This window comes from Vulpes lagopus, chromosome 5 (genome assembly GCF_018345385.1).
Source record: "Vulpes lagopus strain Blue_001 chromosome 5, ASM1834538v1, whole genome shotgun sequence".
Lineage (NCBI taxonomy): Eukaryota > Metazoa > Chordata > Mammalia > Carnivora > Canidae > Vulpes > Vulpes lagopus.
This window is the reverse complement of record NC_054828.1, coordinates 32,495,909-32,519,693: the sequence shown is the minus strand read 5'-3', so window position 1 is coordinate 32,519,693 and position 23,785 is coordinate 32,495,909. Positions and strand designations below refer to the sequence as shown.

At 48.6% G+C, this 23,785-nt stretch overlaps 1 protein-coding gene across 2 annotated transcripts in view; it reads right to left on the bottom strand.

The window, feature by feature from the left end:
- The window catches only part of EPAS1 (endothelial PAS domain protein 1), an 85,868-nt gene that overhangs the window by 26,361 nt on the left and 35,722 nt on the right, over positions 1-23,785 (bottom strand). For both annotated transcript variants that reach the window (XM_041756322.1, XM_041756323.1), the window contains 3 exons: positions 10,726-10,916; positions 2,264-2,415; positions 1,793-1,877 (listed from right to left, as the gene is read on the bottom strand). In XM_041756322.1, the coding sequence (XP_041612256.1) occupies positions 1,793-1,877; positions 2,264-2,415; positions 10,726-10,916 (428 nt within the window). The remainder of the gene's footprint in view (positions 1-1,792; positions 1,878-2,263; positions 2,416-10,725; positions 10,917-23,785) is intronic.

The window sequence follows — 23,785 nt, the reverse complement described above, 5'->3', positions numbered from 1 at the left end:
AGACTTTGCCTGGTCCAACACCATTAGTCTGAAAGGAGAGGTTCTGAGGAATAGGGCAATGCAATGACCCGCTTCAGGTCTCACAGTCAGTCTGAGACTACGTCAGTGGGTGAACTCAGGCTGAGAACCAAAGGGCCAAAGGGTTTCTGGAGTGGAGAAGAGGAGACTTTGGACCTCCGTAGGCTTCCAGCACATGCTTTAGAAAGAGAATCAGAAAGTCTGACAGCCCCTGCTTCCTAGAAGCAGACAAGATTTTTAAGCAGCACAGAGAAACCCCTGAACAGCCCATGGGGTGCCCTCCAGCCTGTGTGCTCAGGAGCCAGGTGGCCTGAGGACTAGAGGTGGGGGAGCAGAGGGGCTGGGGGAGACCGCTAGGTGGGGAGGGAGGTTGGAATTCTGTATGCTGCAGGCTCAGCCTGTCACAAGGGTGGAAGCAGGCCCTCGGAGTGCAAGCTTCGGCAGCGAGTGCCTCGCAGAAGCTCTGCCTCTCAGGTCAGGCTTGGTGCCACGGCCTGTCATTCAGGCTGGACAAACTCACACCCCCCAGTAGGGACAGGCCAGAGGTATTGAAGGAGATAGACTGACATGGGCCCATCTGCCCAGAACGGTGTGGGAATCTCTGGTTCAAAAGGGACCCTGAAAGTCACTGAGCCCTGCTTTCACTCAGAGCTTCAGTCCTCTTGGCAATATCCTCAACTGTGCCTTTGCCTGAAGGTCCCCAGTGACAAGAGATGAAGCAGCAGCTCTGACAGTCATTGTGAAGTGCCTTCTGCTTATGTGGGCCCTTCCATCCACGGGCATCCACTGGATAGCCCCACAGGTAGGGCACAGTATGTGAGATCTTCTCAATTTCTTCTCTGTCAAAAACTAGCTGTTGTGGGTCTTATTACCAGGAGACCAGATTCAAGCCCTGTCCTCCCGGGGTATCTAGGCTCCAAAGGTGGCCCCAGTGAGTCATGCCCGATAGTCATGGCCTTGTGTACTTCCCTCCCACACCAAGCAGGGGCTGGCTTATAACTCCCTCTAACAACAGAATGGGGCAGAGTAATGCTGGGCCAGTTTCAGGATTAAGACTTTAGAAAGTTTGGCAGCTTCTACTTTTGCACTTTGGGGGCCCTGGGTGGATGTATCAGAAGTCTGGAGAGGGAGGGGCTCTGGGGCTCCACAGAGTGAGAGAAAGATCCAGTCCTACCAGTAGCCCGGCTGAGTCCCAGCCTGCAGCTACTGGCAGAGGTGCAGGGGAGCAGTTCTGGTCAATCCACTTTGTATGACCCCTGGACAATGGCAGCCCAGCTGAATCACACAGAGCCAGGAACCACCCACAGAACCCAGAGTCATGATAGGTAATAAAATGATCGTTTAAGCCACTACATTTTGGGTGGTTTGTTATACAATGATAGACAAGAGCAATAGCTTTCGTGAACATCTGGGCACAGGGATGTGTACTGGTTTTGGTGGTGGGATTTGGCAGAGATGCTGGCCTCTTGGGAGGTGAGGCCACTGCTTTCACTCTGCTTTCACACTGTCTCCAGCGTCCTAACCCCAAAGACTACCCTCCTAGCATGGCATCAGGCACCACAAAGGGCTGGCCGAAGACAGCTCTGAGTGCCAAGTCCTTCTGGTACCCTCCATCTCATGCCATAAGCTCTGCTGGATATTTTAGGGATGCCAGGTTTTTTTCTGGATCATGATGACGAAGATCCATCAGCCCTCCATTTGTAGACAAAGGGAATGCAGATCCCCTCCCAGGTTGTATAAGAAGGAATAAAACACACAGTGAATAATACTTTACCACTTTTGAGACTCAGGTTCTCACGAATCTCCTCATGGTCACAGGGATGAGTAAAGTCAAAGATACTGTGTCCTGTTAGCTCCACCTGTTTCAAAAACAAGGTTGGGCTTCATTATTCCTAATGCTGAAGAAGTTTCCAAGAGGCAGCTGAGCTACTGTCCAGGTCAGGAGATAGCAGACTGAAGCAGGTCTTTTGTATCCCAATCCAGGGATGTGCACAGACATCTGGACATAACAAACTACTGCTATTGATGACAAAGACCTGATTCCCAAGGGTTGATTCACCAGCAATGCCAACCCTAACACAAGGGCTGGGAGTGTGTTCTTGAGGTTGGTAGCCTGAGGTCAGAAAGGAGCAGGATGGGCACAGCCAGGGAAAGGTCAGGAGGGATGTGGTCAGAGCCTTCTACTCATTTCTACCCCTAAATGGATACATTTTCCCCTTTTGAAAGAGCCAGAGGAGGGCATCACCTGTGTGAGTCCCATGAACTTGCTGATGTTTTCCGACAGAAAGATCATGTCTCCATCTTGGGTCACCACAGCAATGAAACCCTCCAACGCTTTCAGGTACAAGTTGTCCATCTGTTGGTTGGCCTCAGCTTCAGACTCATTTTCAGAGCACACTGGAAAGAGAGGGAGAATCGGACAACCTACATGAATGTGGTACTAAGATAGATGTGGCTGGTACAGACAAACATCTTCCAGGGATGCCTCAAAGACATTAAGTGGACTTTTCTGGAAATACCCACTGCCAACCATCTAAGTGTCCAAGCAGCAGGTATTTGATAAGCACCACTACACAGAGGACAACCTGACAGGGTTTTGCAGGAGGTGAGGCCATAGTGGCAGCATACTTCTGGGATGAGGGGTAATGGTGGCAGCAGGTGTCATGGATGTGACAGCAGTCACAGCAGCACTAGGAACCATAACCTTACCCACTAATGTACACGGGGCAATGACCACACTGAACATACTATATAATCTCTTCAATGCCTGTGAGGCAGGTACTATTCTTTGTCTCATCTTATAGGTGAGGCTTAGAGAGACGCACTCAATTATTTTCCTGAGGCTATAAAGAGTGTGGGTAGTGGGCTCAGGCAGCTGAATCTGGCAGCTGGACTCCTAACCATTTATAGGCCTGGAGTCAAATAGACATAGCATCTATTCTTCTTCCTATTAGACTATGACTTTGACTAATGACCTCTTTGAATATCGGTTTCTTCCATCAGCCAAACAGAAATAACAATTTCCATCTTTTTGAGTTGTAAGGGTTAAGTAAGTATTTAAAATGCCAAGAACGCCACCAATCACCGTCATATTTTCTTCCCTTCTGCTCCCTCTAGGATACTGTCACTGCCCTAAAATTGCTCAAAGCCTAGGCAGGGGACGTGGAGCACACAGAAACTAAAATCTAAGTAAAAAACTCAGGGGCAACAGAGCTGGGTGACCAAAGAGGGGTGTAGACAGAAAGTGCTGATGGGTTCAGAGAAGAGTGGGTCGTTTCGAGGTGGTCGGAGACAAGTGTTACACAAAAGGGCATTTGAAGAGGCTCATGAAAAACAGGCATTTACTTTGTAAAGCGAAAGAACTTTCTGGGCCAGGTTGGGTTGGGCAGACACTGGGCAAACATAGAGGTGGAAGAGTCTGGAGCAAGCTCCCTTCCAGGGACTGAGGAGATATCCATCTGGCCAAAGAGGAGGCTCCATTTTCCAGACTTAGTAAACTGGGCCACTGAGGTGGGTCCAGTGCGCTGGAGCAGTGGCATCTCAGAGCACTGCTCTGGAGAGAATCACCTGGCAACGGCACGCTGACAGTTTGGAGAGAGACCGTGAAGACCAGAGGGGCAAGAACCACATGAGAAGGCAAGCCACTGAGCTCATGGCAGGCTGGAGAAGTAGTTGCTAGGGGCCACCTCTGGAAGCACCCACCCCGCAACCAACCACTGTGAGTAGCCGAGGCCTTTCAAGTACACTTCAGCTAGTTGCAAAAACAGCAGACAAAATGTTGACTCAGCTCTTGTCCCAAAGAAAGTTCTCAGGCCCCAGGCCCTTGGCTGTTGTTCCTAGGCTACAGACTTCATTTCAGCCTTGCTCTTCCTACCACATTATTTAATTATTCACTTATTCACTTATTATTTAAGTCCAAACATAACACTTACTTGCAAAAATTTGTATTCATTCAGTACAACCATCACGCCAAGTAGACCTCATTTAATTTACAGAACAAGATTGAGAGCAATTTGTACTTTATAAAAGTTAATATTCACTAACTAAAAGACCTCTTCCAACTTGAGACTGTTCTAGGGAATGTAAAATGCAGTTAGATTTCTGGGCCACTTGACAAGGAAGGGCCTGTGAAATGAGGTCCAAGGGCCTCTCTGCAAGGGCACCGGATTTATTTGGTTTTCTTTTCCCTTGAGCCCCTCAATTTAAGCTCTGGGCTATATGCTGTTATTCCTCAAGAAAACAAATCCAAATTAGGAGATGTTTCTACCAAAGAGCTTCTGTGGCACCACTGAGGACCAGCCACCTTCAGGACAGGAGCTAGAGTCACAGAGGAACACAGCAGGCCCATTCAGGGGCAGACTCACCTTTAGGGCTAAGAGTTAGGCTACAGAGAGTAATATCCTGGTGACTTCCCTTCTGTTTTGCTAGATGGAACAAACGAGGGAAATTCTTTCCTCTTCACACCCTAGGTAGCCTCTGGGAGAGGACACCATCTGGGGATGGCCTTATACTATACACATTCCCACACTTGATCTTTGCTTAGGGTTTCTGCCAACTAACTAGTCAGCTCAACTGATGATAATGAGCCAAAGTTCTAGGCATGGGTGTTGGCACTGCCAACATTGGTGCTCCAGCTAACAGCCATATTTAAATAGGGGCTTTAGGAGAGACGGGTAACTCAGAACTTTCACAGTTGAGCATGTATCAGCATCCCTGGCAGGGCTGGCAAATGGAGGGATTTCGGGGCCCAGGGCTAAGACGTAACTCATGGGCCCTAGTGGGGAAATGTGGGACCTCTTGTTGAAGGATGTAACCATGTCCAGGGCCCCTCTGAGCATGGAGCCCTGTGGGACTGCACAGGTCACATACTCCTGAAGGATAGGCCCATCCCCAGAGGTCACACACTCCTTGGATAGGCCCATCCCCAGAGGCCCTGATTCAGCAGATCTCAGGGGGCAGAGAATCTGCTCTTCTAACCAGTTTCCAGGTGATGCGGATGCTGCCAGAACCTAGGAGCACAGGTTGAGAAGCATGGCTATGAACTCAAGGCCCTATGAGTGACCCTTAATGCTGAGAAAATCAAACTGTTTTGGCAGGTGGTGACCTATTTTGGGGAGGGCTGAGGAGAGGTTTCCAGCACCATTAAATCACACCAGATAGGTGACCACCTCTAGGCAGCAAAGGCCAGTCCTGTGATTTCTGGCCTATTGAGAAGATTTTTTTCTCTCTCTCTTCAATTTCTTTGATCTCAGTGGCAACACTGACATAAAAATCTGGTGTAATCCCAAGACAACCCTATTTGGGTTAACTAGGCCCAGAGGAAATAGTTCTGCTTAAAATTTCCTGTTTTTAACAGTTTCCAAGCCAGCCAAACTGGTGCCCATCCGTGCCCAGTACACTCGCTGCTTTCAGAAGGCGGTGAATTGGCTTTAGCAGCTGGCCAGCCAGCTTCTGCAAGGAAGGGAGAGGGGTTCTCAGGGACCCACAAATGGGAACAGAACATCTTAGAATTGAAGTCACAATGGCTGGAGGACCAGAAAGCCAGTGGGCTGGCCTTGAGGGGCCCCTGGAACAACCTGGCCTCTTTCCCTTATGGAAATATGTGCTCCTGCCACACCTGCTTTTCCTCTTGGGGGATTCTGAAAGAGTTTCAGCTTGGGGCTGACGTGAAAACTGCAGGGCCAGAAGCAGACCTTTACCCCAGGGGCCAGGGGCGCATGCACCTCACCCTCTGCAGAAGATTGCTTTTGCTCTCCTGCTCTTTCATGGGAGCGTCAGTCTTCCCTATGGCATCATTAATCTCTGACTCCATGTCAGGTATGTAGAAAATTCACCTCTTCCCTACGCTGTCATTATACCCCTACTATGTGTCTGCCCTGTGCTGGACACAAGGCCAGAAATCAGTCAGGTCATCTGTCAACAAGTGTCCCTATGTGTTCAGTCCTGTCCTAGGGAGAATCAGGGATACTGAAAGGTGTGAGAGCAATCTTTTCGCTCAAGGAATCTACAGACTGGTGGGAAAGACAAAGATAGACCACCATCAGGTCACGCAACAATCCAGAAGAAACCCTTGGTGCTATATAAAAACAAACCGACCATAGGTGCTCGAGCAGCCCCCAAAGGGGTCTCCAAATCGCCCGGGGCTCTAGGTCTCAGTTACTTGCTTCCCAGGACCCTTCAGGGTCTGACCCCCAGAAACGGCGCAGGCTGTCAGAATCTGAGGCGCTAAGACCAATCATGCTCAGCCTGGGGAGCACAACAAGATTCTTTAATGCTAAAAATAGCCCCAGTAAACAGGCTTTGATGACGACTCCCCACAGCCAGGATATGCGCGGGCTGAGGTTTCGGAGCACTTTTTCCGGAGCACCGCTCATTTCCTTCAGGCGGCACCACCCATGTGGGGCGGGACCCCTTGGGCAGCAGGAGCTGGGCATCTGGGGTAAGCGGGCAGGGTGGCAGGGCCAGAAGCTCCTGACGAGGTCCCTGAGACCAGACTCTTGGAAGGCACTGCTGGTCAGGATGCGTCTTTATTCCACCAGGGTCATCTTCCCTCTTTGTTTCCCACTCTGACAAGTTCCAGGACTGCTTTGAAGATTCTTAAACCATGCTGCTGTGCTCTCCCTGCTTCAGGCACCACTCAGTTATCATCACAGAGGCTTTCGTTTTAAAATTGATTCCCCACTCCAGCCTCCCCAGGCCCATAGGCCACCCCATGACCATTGCCTGGTAGTAGGCTCACATCTTCGGCAGAAGGCACTGTGTTTTACCAGGTCTTGCTGGCCTCCCAAAGTCCACCATTAGAGATTCATTCCTTTGCTCTTTATGGAACTTATTATCTTATCTCATCACTTTGTATATGCCTTATAAGATGTAGCACAGGGCTGGGATCAGCAAACACCTGCTGTCTGACCAGACTTTTTTGGTTCCAGTTAGGGAGTGATCTGAACAAGGTCAGTATCTCTAGAAGAGATTGCACATTAGCTGCTTTCAGCCGTTAACATCCTGGCATGAATCCGCTTCTCAGCTCCTCTCTAAACAGGGCCGAAAAAGGCCTTGATTTGGAAGGTGAGTGGGGCAAGGCATGAATGAATCGATTCATTCATGCCAATGAATTAATAATAAAGCTGACATTTCTCTTTCGAAACCTGGCTACACGAGGACCTCTAGCAATCGTGTAAAATCAATTTATTTCACCACATCGGAGTGTGGGGAAGCCAAAACTCAGTTTAATTGTGAAAAGCTGATTTTGCATATTTGCTGCTCTGTAATGTCCTCTGGATGCAGAAGTGACCCTCATTTGGTCATGGTTTGTGGGGCTCATCTTGAAAGAGGATTTAAGACAATCAAGCGGTATTTCCACTGATGTTCCCGTCAGTGTGTTCTGTTCTCGGCCCAGCGTGGAAGCTAATATCATAAAGCTATTGTTTCAGTTTGCTTCCTGTGATACGAATCTCAATCGGCCGCCCCGACTCCCAGCCTGAATTTCTCAGCGCTGAGATTTCCTCTCCAACATTCCCACACAGAACAGCCTACTGTGAAAATCAAAGAGAAGCGTGTTACTAAGTAAAGAAGAAACTTTTCTAAAGCAAAACCTGGTCTTTTTTAGCCTTTTGAACTCTGAGGTATGCAACCAGCTATTTCCTATTTTAAAGTGAGCCAACATTGGTGCTCACCTTTGTTAGAAATGCTTCAGTGATGAATCTGTGGTTTGTTTTGACTTGAGAAAACTTGGCTACTCTGCATTTTGATATGCACCACTGCAAGGTGGGTAAGAGGACATGCAGGTTTCCACTGGGTTCCTGTTGACATCATTTCTCCAGAAGCCTATACTTAGGATAAATCAATTTGCTTATTCATCAGAACTTTTATTTCTAAACGCTACCTTACGGAGAGCCTCAGATGTGGCAGGCAAGACGATAAGGGCTTTTCTAGCCACTTATCTCGATTGTCAAATAGCACTGCAAGGGAAGTACTGGTATCCCCCTTGTGCGAACGAGAAAGTAAAGCTCAGGGGTAGGGAAGAGATTCTCACAAACTTGCAAAGAAGGCCATCCAACTGAGGTTCCAGCATGGGTCTATCTGCCCACAAGTCCTGTACTCCTTTTCACCATAGTGCATGTTTTGAAAAAGCAAAATGTGATTTAAGGTAAAAATAAATAAATAAAAAAAGAGACCCTGCCTCATATGCAATTCCTGAAGATGATTTCAACAAGAATGTGCAGGAGGAGCCTAGAAGAGAAGGCAGAGAAAGGGGGCATTGAAAAGCCATCCACCTCCTCCCCTGGATAATGTGTGTTTTATGAGAATGACTCCATCGAGGACACCAGGACCAGGTGGCCAAATGGAGACACTTCTTAGCCTTTCCCATCATCTCTCTCCTCAGGACAGAGGACCAGAGCCGACACACTGAGGCTGTGTGCTCAGTCTCAGGCCAAGCTGAGCCAGAGGGCAGGCATTTGGTGTCTACATCTTGCAACAGCTCCTGAGCGGGGATGTGTGCTGTCTCACTGTGGTCCTATTTTCCTGGGTGTGGCTGGCACACAGGGATGGGGGGTGGGGGAGCTCCTGACCACACACAAGCAGGCAGACATGCTTGGAGGGGGGCAGGGAACCCAGCCTCTGATTCACGGCCCTCTCCAAGCGAACCTCTGACCCACCGAGAAGGATGATTATGTATGGGAGAGCATGGAAATCAACACCGTGCACCAAGAGAAAGTATAGAAACAACTCACTGAATGTGTGAAGACCATCTCTGCACCCCCACTGCTCTGGGCTAGCCCCTAGGTGCCTCTTTCCAACTTTGGTTCTCTTGCCAAGGAAGGAGCCACCTCTTCCCCCCACACTTGGCCTTTGTCAACATCTTTGCCTGACCAGGTTGCAGAATGCTCCTACCCTCCCATGTCCGTCTTTCTCATAAACACAGATTCAAAAGAACTTTCATTCCACATGCAGATTCATCATGTACTAAGTGTGTGACTTGCAGCAACCTTAACATTTTTGTACCTCACTTCTCATCGTTCTACAATGTTCTACAAGTCCAAATTCCATCAGGGAGGTGTCCTGGGATGCATATATTAGTCCTTTTGGGATCTCTGTTGGTGGAGGAACGGGGTTTGCAGTGGATGGAAGCAATGATTTACCCAAAGGCATTCATGTCTAAGAGTAGAATTTTAAGTATAACAGGGAAGTTGAGGAGATGCTTCCGAGTATGGGAAGAGGGTCCCTATCTAGTCCAGAAATCCTCCACTGCAGACTCTTTGTAATGCAAGGTGATTCCAGCACTACCAGACACTGCCCTCACCTGTCCAGAAAGAGAAGCCTCTTTAAAGACAGAGGTACACATGTGCCCTCTGATGGTGTCTCCAGGCCACTGTTCCCTCTTTTCAGTAGCATCTATGATCAAGATGCCATTCCCTGGCATTGTTTCTTTGAAAGTATTTATAGAGCGTGCCTTTACCCTTGGTTCTCCCCTCTGACTGCTCTTTTCTGAGACTCTTTAGATTTGTGGTACAGGGTTAGCCCTCCGACCCTTGGACCCACTGAGCTGTCATCCTATTTTCTGAAAGTCTTCCTTTCCCCATATCCTTCCTGTGCTCTGGGGCCCAGAATAGCACATGCTGGTCCGGCCTCTCCGCCTCGCACTGGATTCCCTCTGCTCTGGGTTTCTTTCCCAGAATAGCCACGTCCTAACAGGATGGCCCAGTCAACCAGCTCCAAGGCACCAGGCTCACTCATGAAAGCTGAAAACTCACCACAAAGGAACCTTCCCCTGCCTGCCTGCCTGCCTGCCTCGTGCTCCCTGGAGGGGACACAGCCACCTGCAGCACCTCAGCCACATGGGGTGGGGGTACTACCTGCCACCCAGTTTCCTTATGAAACTAACAGGCTAGATGGGACTGTCACATAGGATCTGAAACTGGAGACCTTTCCAGGCTGCCTCTTTCTGGTCAGGACTAACAGGAAATGGTGTTTTGAAGATTGTGAACTTTGAGGGGAAAAAAATAAAGTTTTGTGAACTTGAGGCCTACAGTGATACCAGGGAGGGTGAGACTTGGCTGGTCCTGTGGGGAGGCTGTTAGCCACCAAGGGCTCCGCAGTGTGAATGAGTGTGGCCGGGTCAGGTGCAGTACAGACTTCAGCTCCTCTCGTTCTCACAGATGGCCTGAGCACAAAGTATTCTTAAGCCCCTTTTGCAGGAAACCAAGAGCAGAGACACCACGTGATTTATCTGGCAGGCTGGCTAGTAAGACGGCAAAATGCTCACGGGCACTCTGTTGCCCTTCTGGAGACGGTAGATGGAAGGTGAGCACGAGAGTGCTTCCTAAAGGTCTGCTCTAGAGAGGAGTGTGGCTGTGGCAGCCGGCAGGCCAGGCAAGGGGGAGCTGACAAAAGGGGCTCCTGCTCCCTGGGCCCTTTCTGCTCATCTCAGCTTCTGGGTCCCCACGTACTTCCTTGGTCCCATCCCTGCTCTTTGCCCCATGGCTGTATTCATTGGAAAGGAAACTGCTGGAAGGGAGGTGTTCAAGTCAAAGGAATGAAGCACTGGCGGTGGCATTCGTATGGGCAGAGGTTCTGAAGGGTGGGAGTTCTGCGGGGGAGGCCTTCCCAGGGGCCCCCCGATGCCCGCACCGCAGAGCCTCCCGTGTGTCTACACACACGCTGGTCGGGCTGTCCTCAGCACCAGCTTGGGGAGACTGCCAGCCTCACCTGAGGACAGGAGCTTGTGTGTGCGCAGGAAGCTGATGGCCAGCCGCATGATGGAGGCTTTGTCCAGGTGGGAGCTCACACTGTGAGGCAGGGGCAGCTCATGGGCCAGCTCGTAGAAGACCTCTGTCTCTTTGCTCCGCCGGCACCTGGCAGCGTCCCGGGACTTCTCCTTCCTCCTCTCCGAGCTACTCCTAAATTCAGAGAGCAGGGGTTAGTTCCTGAAATACCACTGTCATCCCTCTCATGCCCCTGGTCAACACAGCCCAGGGCCCCAAACCCTGGTGCAGCCAGACCCTCCTACTGAGCTGATGCGGCTCACACCCATCGTCTGAGCACACACAGCCTCTGCTATATGTTGCCAGCCCTGTGTTCGCGTGTGTTTGTGCTTCTGTCTACCTCTCTCCTACCTATGTGGCCCAGACCAGGATTTTGTATGTGGGGGCTTAGAGCACAATTAATCAACTGGCAACGCCTGTGACTTGGTCCTGGGTTATCTGAGGACCGGGGTGAGTACCCAGGGATGGCCTGTCTCTTGCAGGAAATCTTAAAGAGATCCTAAATCTTCTTACAAAGCCTATATTAAGTCCTAACAGAGGCAAGTTCAAAACCCAGCCTGCCTGGATTGAAATTCTAACTTCTGCACTTGCCAGCGCTCGCTCTGTATACTTCAACTATTTAAACTGCTCAGACTCCGTTTTCTCATCTGTATGATGATAATAACAGTACTTTTCCCACAGAATTGTTGTGAGGATTGGATATGATGATTTATGTAAAGTCTTCATCATAGGTTTATCCCAGTTGCAAGCAATCAATGTTAGCTAATATTAACAACAAATCTGTCCATGAAAAAAATGATGAGAGTAAAAATATTATAACAGAGTATAATACAACCTATTTTCATAGAAATATAGAAAGTACATAATACTTCTTATAGATTACATAAGGAAAAGTCTAGAAATAGAGTAAAAGAAAAATAACTATTATTCTTAGAGTTATCACATATACAGAGCATACTGTATTCCAGGAGCTGTTTTAAGCACTACATTAATGCTTCTTGAATTCTCACAACTGCTATTGGAAATAGTAGCATTGTTATCTCTAATTTAGATGAGGAAACAGATGCACAAATGTGAGGTAATTCACCTGCAGCCCTTGGGCAGGTGAGTGGGGAAGTGGCTTCGTGCCAGGCAGGTGGGTCCCAGAATCCAGGCTTTTATCCATCAGTAAGGTTAGGGGGGATTATTATTATATTTTTAGTACTTGTCTGAATTTCCTTATGTTTCTATAAATAACTTGTATTGCTTGTTTAATAAAGAAGTTTTTTTTTAAAGTTTTTATTTTTCAATAAACAGTCCAATGCAGTTCATGATTCTCAAGGCCTCCTCTAACCAGCTCCAGCCCACTCCCTCCGTCCTCTCTCCTGAGATTTCCAAAGCCAGCTACTGCTTGTCCTTCTGTTTGGTTTTATAGCCTATTATCTGGCCAGAAGATCAATATATTGGGATTCACAAAATGTTGCCATGCCTCTCAAACTCAAGATTTGGGGCAGAGGCACCGCTCACTTTACAACATGCTTCATTTTTTAAAAACAGAGCACCCAGCTCCCCATGGGTTACGCATCATATACTCAGATTGTGGGAACAATGTTGAGCGGCTGTTGATGGGCAGGGAAAACCTTCAGAAAGGTTATGAAATGGGTGAAACCATGTTTTCCTGTCCCCTCTCCCTTTGCTGTTTCCTTTCCCGAACTCCTGCTTCCTCAGCTCGTCTCACATCCATTCTCCAAGCCCTTGCCCTGTAGCCCACCATCTGCACTCTCTCAGAGCCAGCCCTTAAGACCGGCTTGCTCCTGCACCAGAGCTTTAACAGTGGTTTGTATAGGAGTCTCTCCCATTTGCATTTTAATGTTGACCTCTGACTGTGGAGCAAAAGCAGCTGTTCAAGGCTTGTAGACATCCTGGCACAGGGAAGGAGCCAGGGGAGGGGACAGGACACTAAAACTGTATACTTCACGCCTGTCATGAGAACAGGTAACGGAGAACCAGTGTCTTTAGGATGCTGGATTCCACTCTCTAGCACCAACCCGTGCTCCCCAACAAAAGCATCAGCAGCAGGTGACCAGTCGTTAGGGCATCTAGAGAAGCAATCCTGGGCAGAAGGGATTCCCAGCACAGGCTGCGACATTAATGCCCACTTCTGCATGCACACAGTTTCCCTTTGTTACTGCTCCTTCCTTAGAGTGCAAGAACAGACAAGGCCGAGAGGAAGAGCTGGTGGGATGGAGAGGCAGTCTGGAGTCAGTGTTCTGTCTGGCAATGGCATTCGAGGTCCTACTATGTTCCCTGGACCACATAAATGTTTATTCACACCTACTTTTGGGCCTCGACATTGCACCAAGGACCTTACATATATGACATTATAATCCTAATGACAATATGGTAGATACTGAGGGCACAGTTTCTACATATGGAAACAGAGGCTCAGACGTGATGTGTAACTTGCCCAAGGTCACAAAGTGAATGCCTCCCTGCTTAAGCCCTTGGAGAGCATGAAGTCGGTGAGCAGGTACTTAGAAGTTCTGAGGCACGTGGGTGCTCCGTGTCTAATTCCATCTTTCACAACATGCATGTGAGACGGGCAAGGCAGGCATTGCTCTTGCCCCAATCCACAGATCTGGAAACTGAGGCCTGACCAGGCTAAGTTACATACCTAGGGCAATCCAGCTAATCAGTGGCAGAGCTGGGGCTAGAACCCATCTCTTCCCAGGCCAGTACTTTCCACTGCTTAGTTAGCAAGAAACAAAGAAACCACAACATCCTAACATTTAGAAAAAGATGGAGAATCTCATGCAGCCTCTTGTTTTAAAAGTCATGGGCTCCATTTCAGCTACCTTGTTTTTACAGTTGCACTCTGGGGCCAGCATAACTTTAATTAGATTATCTAGTTAACCTTGACACAGCCCAGAGATATCTAATGTTGACTCCTGGAAGAACAAAAATGTGTAACACCGCTCTCATTTAATTAGCAACACTGAAGAACAAGCTTAATTAACGTCAAGTGTGAAGGTAAGACCCCCCCTAATTGATGCATACACAGCCTACTTCCTTATGCAATTCACCACGGGTTGGGCTTCTTGGCAAATAGGAAAGAGGGCTGGAAGTCAGAGGGCTGGTGTTTCTAATATACTGGCCACAAGACTACTATCTAGCCATCTGATCTGGGCGAGAAAATACATTTTTGGTGCCCTGATATCCTTGTCTGTAAAATGGGAGAGATCTCATGTCTTATTTGTCAGGATCAAAGGAGATGAGTGGACAAGGGTTGGAAGTACTAGGAAGCTCTTCACAGATGAAAACTATCTTGACATTGGGCAAATGTGAGTGTCCGTGGATTTCAGAGATTGGCCATAACAGCCGTTCTTCATCGCCAAATCAATGCTGTCCCAGGGCTGGAGGTGTAACTGGGGGCCAGGCTGATCTTGACGTCTTTGTGTCGGGTTGCTGAACCTTCTTATGTCAATGAGGCTTCATTGCCTAAAATACCTGTACTTTATTTTCTCTCCCTCGATAGGTTCTAGAATTACCTGCAACAGACCAGCATTTCTTTTTTTTTAATGACAATCCTAGATATGGCACGTTAGAATTTGCTGGTTTCTCATAAAACAGTGCTTTATCTTAAGTTTTCCAAATCAGCCGAAAAGACTCAAATTTATTTCTTGCTCCAAACTGCTCTACGAAGTGCCTACTCCTGCCTTTCTTGGTGGCTCTCCTGCCACCACAGGGTGGTCCCGCACAATATCTGGTGTACCGAACACCCAACATAAATGTGGCCCTGGCTGTGTCCCCCCGCAGGACCCAGAAACAAGCACTGAACTCCGGGCTGGACCTCATGCAACTGCACAGCAGCTAGGATGCATGTTACTTGTGGGGAGCACCCGGTCTTATTAGGGAACCAACAACCCAAAGTGCCTCCATCAACCACAGAAATAAGTTCGGGCAATAAACAGTGTACACGGTTAAGATAAGAAACAAGTCAGTCTGAGCAAGGTCAGGGCAAGCTACCAGGGAGGCAGGGTTTCAGCTGATCCCAGAAGGACACAGGACAGGACACCACCCTTGCAACGCTTCAGGGTCAGAATCCACTTTCTCCCTGCTGTCCATGCTATCTCATTTGTTTCTCACAACAACCCCAAGGGATAGGAACTATTATCCCCTCTTAATAGATTGAGAGAGATTCAGCGACTCAACTTAATAAAAGACATCATCTCACACTGAATTCTTTTGGGTCCAAGATCAAAGATTTTTCCCACTGGCAGCAAGGAAACTGCTGTTTATTGCATACCTTCTACACACTGCGTTAGACACTTTTCCACAAACTGGATGCTCACAGAACACAGAGAAGGGGCGGGGTAAGTCGTGAAATGGACACTGTGACATAAAGAATCTCTGTCCTTAAGTGAGCACCCACTCACCCTGGAAAAAGGCCTGGAACCTCAGCGGTAGGGTTAAGAGGCACCATCCGAGTTCACATGGAGTAAGGGTAGGAAGAAGGGGTCAGCACTAGAGGGCCTGAGTGGGATGCAGCCTCCATCCCTGCGGGGCAGGGGTGTGGAGGGGGCACTCCAGGTGACTCCCTGGAGGCTGCAGGTCCAGCCTGCAGGAATGTTCCTCTCCACACTGCTGGTGGGGAACACACTTCTGTCCTCTTCTTTGACATGTTCATATCTGCAAGTTTGTACTTCTCCTCCCCAAGGTGGAAACTCACACGCTGGAACATTTGATTCCAACTAAGGGAAGCGACCACTTAAGGACCAGGCAACTAGTCAGAAGAGAAAGCAAAACTGACCTCAAGCTCCAGTGGGTATATGCCACAACTCAGCCAGGAAAGACCTCTGTGTCCAGAGCTTTGTTATCTTACAAATGTCTCCTTAACTTCTGGGTCATTGCTCCAAGCTTGGCCAGTCAATAATCGAACCATTATCAGCTCTTGGTCAAGATGATCCTGATCCTGGTTGCCAACTTCCAGGTGAACACAGCCTGGTATGCCCCCCCCACCCCAATACACACACACACACACCCAGGATGTCTCCAGCTGCACCAATGGTCTGGTTCCTTAACTAGCCATTCTCTCCTGACGGTCAACAGGAGCAGGACTAATGCCTGTGGGCCACCAGGGTACCAAAACACTACACCTGTTAACCCTATATGGTTAGATGGTCTAAGGACAGAATGGATTTCAGCAGGGAGGGAGGGAGACTGAAGCTAATTAAGCCATCCTAAATCAGTCTATGGGTTGGTGGTGAAATCCTAAGCTGGTGACAGTTTGCAGGTGGTTGCGAGTGGAAGAAAGGAAGGTCAAATGTCACTGGGAGGGGTCTCGTGGCTCTTCCCTAAGGCTCTTCCTTGTGGCCACTGAACAAAGGCTGCCCAAAGAGAGAAGCACACCAGCTTCGGCTCCCAGGAATCAGGAGGAAGAGCTAAGCCCCCACACCCATGGGTTGATAGCTGCCTGGATGAAACCAGAGAGGAGCCAACGTGGGTGCTTCTCAACCTTGGTGGCTCACTCGAGTCACCAGAGGAGCCTTAAAGACTGATGCCTGGGTCCTATGTCTACCTCCAGAGTCTGAGTTAATAGGGCTGAGGTGCAGCCGGGGCATCAGGGATTTTAAAGCTTGCCCTCTGATTCCCATGTGCACCCAGGGCTGGGAACCACCATTGCAAAGCAGTCAGGTTAAAATTAAAAGTTTGTTTCTCGTTTTTGGTGGAAGGAAAAAGGAAACTGGTATTTCTGGAGCACCAGGACGAGGTGCATTTCATGGGCGATCTCATCTGATCCTTAGTTAACTACGTGGTGGTATTGGTCCTGTTTTTGCAGAGCAGTGATTCTCAACTTTGGACTCCAGCAGAATCACCTGAAGGGCTTCCTAAACCACAGGCTTCTATGCCTGTGATCACATGTCTTCAGAGGACTGAAACCCAGGTCTATTTCTGAAACCATTGCTCTAAGTATTTTGAGAGGCCTTTCAGAATTAATTTCAGAGCCACACAAGAAAATTGGTCACAACACTTCATAGAATACATATATTTTCAACCCCAAACAATATTATCGTGTTTGTCCTTTAGTCACCAGATTTGGCAGTGGATGGATGTTGGTTGTTTGAAAGAATGAAATGTGCCCTCAGAGATAAGGCTTTGCCACAGTTGAAGGTACTCCAGCAAAGAATGGTCTTTGGCAGTTCTAAAGGAGCAGCAAAAATGCGTAGAAGCAGGTGATATTCTGGTGGCCAACTTTCTGGGTGAATTCTGATATTTGTCCAAAGGCAGTAATGACTGGGATATGAATTTATTATTGAGGGGAGTAAAGGCATCGATGTTAACCAGTCAAAATAGAAGAAATTCAGGAGGAACTGGGCACATCAGATACACCTACATGAGGAGAATAAAAGCATCAATCTGCTTAACATGCACCCCTCTGGTGAGGGGCATGGGCTCTGCTCCAAAGGAGACCAAGCCCCACTGGGAGATAAGCCATACTACAAATGGGGCACCTCGGTGGCTCAGTTGGTCAAGTGCCTGCCTTCAGCTCAGGTCCTGATCCCAGGGCCCTAGAATCAAGCTCCATGTCAGGCTCCCTGCTCAGCTGAGAGTCTGCTTCTCCCTCTACCTCTGCCTGCTGCTCCCCCTACTTGTGCTCTCTCTCTCTCTTTCTCTGTCAAATAAATAACATTTTTAAAAAAAAGGCATACAACAGACTAGTATGTCAAAAGTCCTAAAAGAGGGGATACAGCGAAAGGGTGAGGGCTGCGGCAGCTACCACAGGAGCGCATGTCTCCACTCATCCCTTCCCTGAGGGAAGAATCCCCAAAGGTGTCTCGTGCCTCGACCTCCCAACCTCCCCTCCACTGAGGCTGAGCCCCTGACCCACGCTGACAGTCTGCCCCTGGAGAGAGGGCCTGGACTGCATTCAGAGCTGACAGTAATGTCTGCGGCCCACCCAACATGGCCCTCTAATGGTCAATTCTGCTTGGGGCCCGCTGCAGATGCTTATCTAGTGGCCTTCTGGGCTCCAGGCAGCCTCAGAGAAGAGCAGCACACCCAATTACCAAGCAGCCCTATAGGTACAGCCCTTGTGGGGCTCCAGATGACCCAGCTCCTTATATAATCTGGGGACAGGTGCAGTCCCCAGCCCAGCTGGGAAAAGCCAGGCATGTATAGGAGTAACAGTGGTGAACTGTAGCCACACTTAGCTTCGTCAAGTCCAAGCCTTAGCAGGCTTTTCTTTATTCGACGTGTTAGAAGGAATACCACTTTACACCTGTGCCAATCACTACAGTTTATAAAGCACTTTATAAACTGATAACCGTAAACCTCCCCCAGCAGGATAGAAAAGGGCAGGAACCATCATCCCCATTTCAGAGATGAGGAAAACTGAAGTCCAGAAAGGCAATGGGAATGCATGGAGCTGGAACAAAGGCCCTGAGCTCTGACTTTTTCAAGGACACATGAATGGAGAGCCCACTGCCAACCAGCACCAGACATGTCACACAGTTGCAAACAGACCTTCGTTATTCATTACCCTCCTATATAACTCTGCTTATCTTAAATCATTTCCTTTTTAAAAAATGCTTTGGTGAAGATAAGGGTAATACACATTTAGCGTAGGCAACTTTAAAAGTACAGAAAGGTATAAATACAACAAATCAAGATTTCACTGGATTTATGGCTTCTTAATATTTTATTGCATTTTAAAGACTTCTTTAGAATTTTCACAACAGCCAGCAATATCATATTGTGTGGGCCTATCACAACATACCGTACTATTACTCAGTCCCGGTTTCTAATTTCTAGGTGTTATAAACAACACTATGGTGACTGTGTCCCTCTCGAATTTATTTTTTTATAAGAGGTCACGCATGCTGCTTGCTGCCATCTCCCCACAGCTGCCTCCCAGTGACTCCCTCTTCGAGAGTTGGGGATTGAACACCACCAGCATTTTCCAGGACTGTGACCGATGACCACTGCTACTGAGGGCAGAGCCGCAGAGGGAGGCAGGATGTGCACCCTGTCTCAGCAACTTTCCCTGCCCAGTCACTTAGGCTCTCCTGGCTTCCTCTCTCCATCTTGCCATATCCATGTTAACACATCCGAAGAGAGATGGCCAAGGGTGTTGGAAATGGAAATTCCAGTTCTGTAAAGACAGCCACTCTTGTTGGTCAGCCGAACCTCTTCCCCATTGTAAAAGTAAAGTGTCTTTCCATCTCCGCTGATCTTTCCACATCCACTGCATGGACAGAGGAGGCTCAGTGGCATCTGCACCCATGAAAAGGGAAGGAAAGTAAGCAGCTGCAAGGGCACCTGCCTGGCCCTCCACTGCTCTCTCTGGCCTCCGACGCCTGCAACTGTCCAAACCCCTACACCATGCAGACTCCAGCCAAGAGACTAATTAGCCTCAGCGAGCTGACATCCTGCTACTACGGCTAGGAAGGAGCCACTTGTGATACTTGCCGTTGTACAGGACTCTCATCATCCTGCTTCTGATTTCATCCTTATAAAGTAAGTATTTTATACAGAAGGAAACAGCCCCTGAGGATGTTAAGTGACATGCCCAGTATCACCCAGTGATGGACCCAGCGCTCAAACCTGTCATTTGACCATAAGTCCTATACTTTTGATTGCATTGCAGCCTTCTGGGAAATGCCCACAAGCCAATCCCTCTTGTAGGTTCAAAAGGTTTAGCTGAACTGGCTGTATTGGGGGTGAAGCCCTCTAAGGATACTTAATTGGATGAATTCTTGACTTGGGAAGCAGTAAAGGGCACATCCTGGTCACCCTTTTGCTCTAGGTCAGCCCCTCAATTGACAAATCAGGCTCAGTGGGATAGATTTTCTCTCCCTGGAGATATCTGTCTTTTAAAAAAAAAGTTCTTCCTTTGCTAGCAGAGTCTGCAGACACCACAGGTAAAGTGTTTCATTCTCACTAGGCTAATTTTTTTAATTAAAAATTTTTATTGAGGTCTAATTGACATATAAATTATATCTGTTTCAGGTACACAACATGATGATTCTCTATCTGCATACGCTGCAAAGCCATCACCACAACACATCTAGTTCCCATGCACTTTTCCTTGGTGCCACCTCTCTGGGTTTGAGGCTATTTCCCCACACTCAAGGGTTTTTCTCTAAAGCTCCTAACCATCAGCAGCCTTCTTCTCTTGGATCCCGCAGGCTTCCAACAGCACAATCTATGGTTTGGCTCAAGCCACTGTGCATGTGCAGCCATCCTGATCCTACACCACTGTGTTCAGCTAAGAAAGAAATTGCACAGCAGAAAGACCAAGAAAAAAGTGCCTGAGACGCAATGTAGAACAGATTCGCCAGCATGAAGCATGCACTTTCTCTAGATGGACTTGGGAGCAGCTACCCCAGTCCCCACTAGCCTCTAAAGACCAGCCCTTCATCTTCCACATCCCACGTCCCACCTGCAGCACACACCCTTCATCCACCTGGCCTGGCTAAATAGTACCATCTTTCAGGACCTCCAACAGCCCCGACCTCTCCAGGAAGGCCTCACTTATGCAGACTTCTGCACACCCTGCTTCAGAGATTCTACACTGCATGATCCAGCCCTGTTATTTATTCTCTACTTGTTTTACTTCTGTAGCATTTGCCTCTCCAGCTAGACCACACAGTTCCCTGGGGAAAGGACCCATCATCCATTCTTCTGGTGTCCTCTAAAGCATAAATAGTACAAAGTGGTACAAATGGGAGACACTGGATAAAAACCACTTAAATAATTTCTCTTCTGAATTCCTCAAAGTGTCTCACTGTTCTAGATCTTTCATAAGAATTCTACTCCAATTCTCACTCAGAATAAAAGGTTTCCATCTGGGAAGAGCCACAGCACAGAGATACTCAAAGATGTGTGTGTGTGTGTGTGTGTGTGTGTGTGTGTGTGTGTGTTTCCAACTCTTTGAATGAAATTTGGGGTCTGAACTACAGCTACACAGACCAGCACTTCTCAAACTTGACTTTGCACACCAATCACCCCAGGAGCTTATTACAGTTTCTGACTCAGCAGGTGTGGGCTGGGGCCTGAGAATCTGCATTTCCAATAACCTCCCAGGTGATGCTGACTCCGCTGGTCAGTGACCACACTCAAGGGACACGATGGAGATGTCAATGCTGATAGAGTCAGTGCTCCCTGATCCCATCCTTATCCAAAGCCACCTAAAGTCTAACAGCCAGATCTTCTCTTTTGCTAGGAAGAACCTTCTTCTCTTTTTATATTTCCTTATGGGATATTTCACTTAGCCGCACTCAGATGTCCGTGTTTTCCTCTGCGTCCTCCCTACCTGCATCACATCATCCCCTTTTATTTCTTAAAACTCCTTCCCTCAGAGCCAGTCCAAGCCCTGCGTCCCGCAGATGCTTCCCTGGCCACCCTCGCTCCCTTCTCCAAGGCACTTCCTGCCCACATTACTCACTGGCCCTCATTAGCGGCCTCTCTGTCTCGCTGGCTTTTCTAAGCCAGCATCCTGCTGCTATGACTGGACTGGAAGTACCTTGATGCCTCTGCAGGGAGAGGGGGCACAGACACAACACTTACTTCCGAGCATCCTTCACGGGACCTTGGCCCAAGGCAGACAAACTGTGTAAATATTAGCTAAGTCATTCATTGTTAGGACAATTCAGGCGTGCCCTTTACACATCTCCTTTCCCTCTCAGGGCAGAAAGCAAAAGTGATCTCAGCAGCCCTGGCCTCGGGTCCCCAGCCTCAGGGCCCTGTTTCTCCCAGGAGCTGCAGCTGGGCTTGCTTAGATTTTCCTTAGTGCTCGGCAGCTCCTCTTCCCTTCAGTGAAGAGTTAAAGCACCGGCAAGGCTGCTTCCCACTTGGAAACCTCCATTTCCTCATGCAGTGTGAACAAGAGAACATCTATGGACAGGAGCTGAGCGAGCCAACTGCACAGGGAGTGAACTCACTCTGAATGGGGCTCTTCTAACACCCGCCAAGGCAAGTCATTAAGATGCCATCCCCGAGGTGCAGCCCCCAGCGTCACCTCTAGATATCCCCTCGGCTCATCCTGGGAGAGAGGATGAATGGGGAGCACAGAGCCTCATCAAAGCAGGCTCTTTCATGAGCTGGGGAGAGGGGCTGGGGGCCCGCAGAGGAGGCCAAGGCAGCGGTCCTCTCTCTCCCACTCCCCCTCTTCACTGCACTGAACCGAGTTAACCCCCGATTTACACGGTGTCACCTAAACAACTGCTCCCCAAAAGGCAACCAAGGGGAGGGGGTGGGTAAGAACATTAGAGAAAATATGTGCGATGCCAAAAATAATCCCTGTGTCATGAGAACACAGAGCAGGGCCGCCTCCGGGGCCAGCACTGGGTAAGCTTCAGGAAGGAGGGGGCAGTGTCGTCACAAGGATTGGGTGGAAACATTTAAAAAGCCATAACTGGAGGAGATGGTCATCACCGAGAACTCTTTTCTTGTACATAATATGATTTTAAGAGCCAGTTCTCTCTTCATTTCAGACACTTTAATTTCAAAGCAAAGAATGTTTGTTTAGTCTCTGAATCGGAAATGATGCTTGATCATATGCTAATAGTGAAATACCCCAGGATCTGCTTTACTAATCCCAATTTGACGCCACTGACTCCTGGTCCTGGTATTTTAAGCATTTCAAAACAGCAAGGGGGGGGGGGCGGAGTGAGGGTGATAGAAACTCTCACTTTCTCCCCCCATCCCATAACCCCTTCTCTCTTCTCTACTTAAAAAAAGAAGCAAGCAAGCAAAGGCAAAGGGAAAAGAAAAGGAGAGAGAGGGGAACCCAAAGAAAATCTCAGAGACCCTTTCTGTCCTGGGCTTCCTCCGATTTTCAGATGGTTATATGGTTGCAGGTCCAGAGCTATGGGATCTGATTCATGGCCAAGTGCCAGTGCTTGCTTTCTTCCAATTCTGCTCAACACAGTCACACTAGGATGAGAAGGGAGATGTTCATGCACACTGCGGAAGCTACATTCCATTCCTTTGTATAGAAGTCATCAAAAGCCACGGGAAATGCCAAAGTCTTCCCCAAGTTACTATCATGCTCTCAAACGATGATGTTGAGCAATTTGGGAAATGAGGTTGTTCTTCTCCCCAGCAACATCCTTTCCTCTCCACTCATTCAGCAAGTATTTATGAACCCCTCTTCATGTGCTCAGGCTGGGAGCAGTTGCATGAGGCCTAGGAATGATTACTCTTGGCCTCGGGGAGCTTGCAGAGAAGTGCAGTCAAGTACTGAAGGGCTGGCCTGGCAGCCAGCTGCTGTGTTTTGAGTGTGCCAGGGGAAAGTCTACAAGGCTGAATAATACAGGGAGAGCTGGGTGCTAGAGGCAGGATATGAAGGAGGAGCAGGTATGGCAGGGTATGGCAGTGCGACAGGGGGCAGACAATTGGTGGGCAGGAGGGATGACAAGGACAAAGATACTGTTGGGGAAATGGAGTGGATGGTAGCCAGGGGCTCAGGAGACAGGCTGGAGCAGGGTACAAAGTTGGAGAAGTCGGGGGGGGGGGGTGCATTCATTCTACAAACACCACTGTGTATCCAGGGGCCAAGCACAGAGGAGGGCTTTCAACAACAAAAGGCAAATAAAGTCAGATGATCCCTACTGACTGAGGTGTCTGAGGTGCCAAGTGGTGAGCAATGCAGAACCCAACCTGGATCCCTCTTCTGCTGGCTGTGCTTCTGTGACACTGGACAGCAAGTATGAGAACCTGTCTTTCTTGGCAGTTATGCCAGGGGAAACGAGCCCCTTTATTAGTAGCTCTAAATACAGCAGCAACTCACAGGCCACCATGGGCTGGAGCCTTGGCATTCTCGCTGAACAGTAACTCCTAAACACTACCCATGGGACGAAAAACAAACTTCACCAAGGGCGCATGCCTTCTCTGGCTCCAGCGGTGTTTTGTTTATTTTCAAAGACTTCAGTCCCCATCTTCTAGCTGTTTCCCTTTGCTCCCTGATCAAGAAGCACAATTCCAAATAGACCTTAGGGAAAGAACAGTTCACCAATCCACCC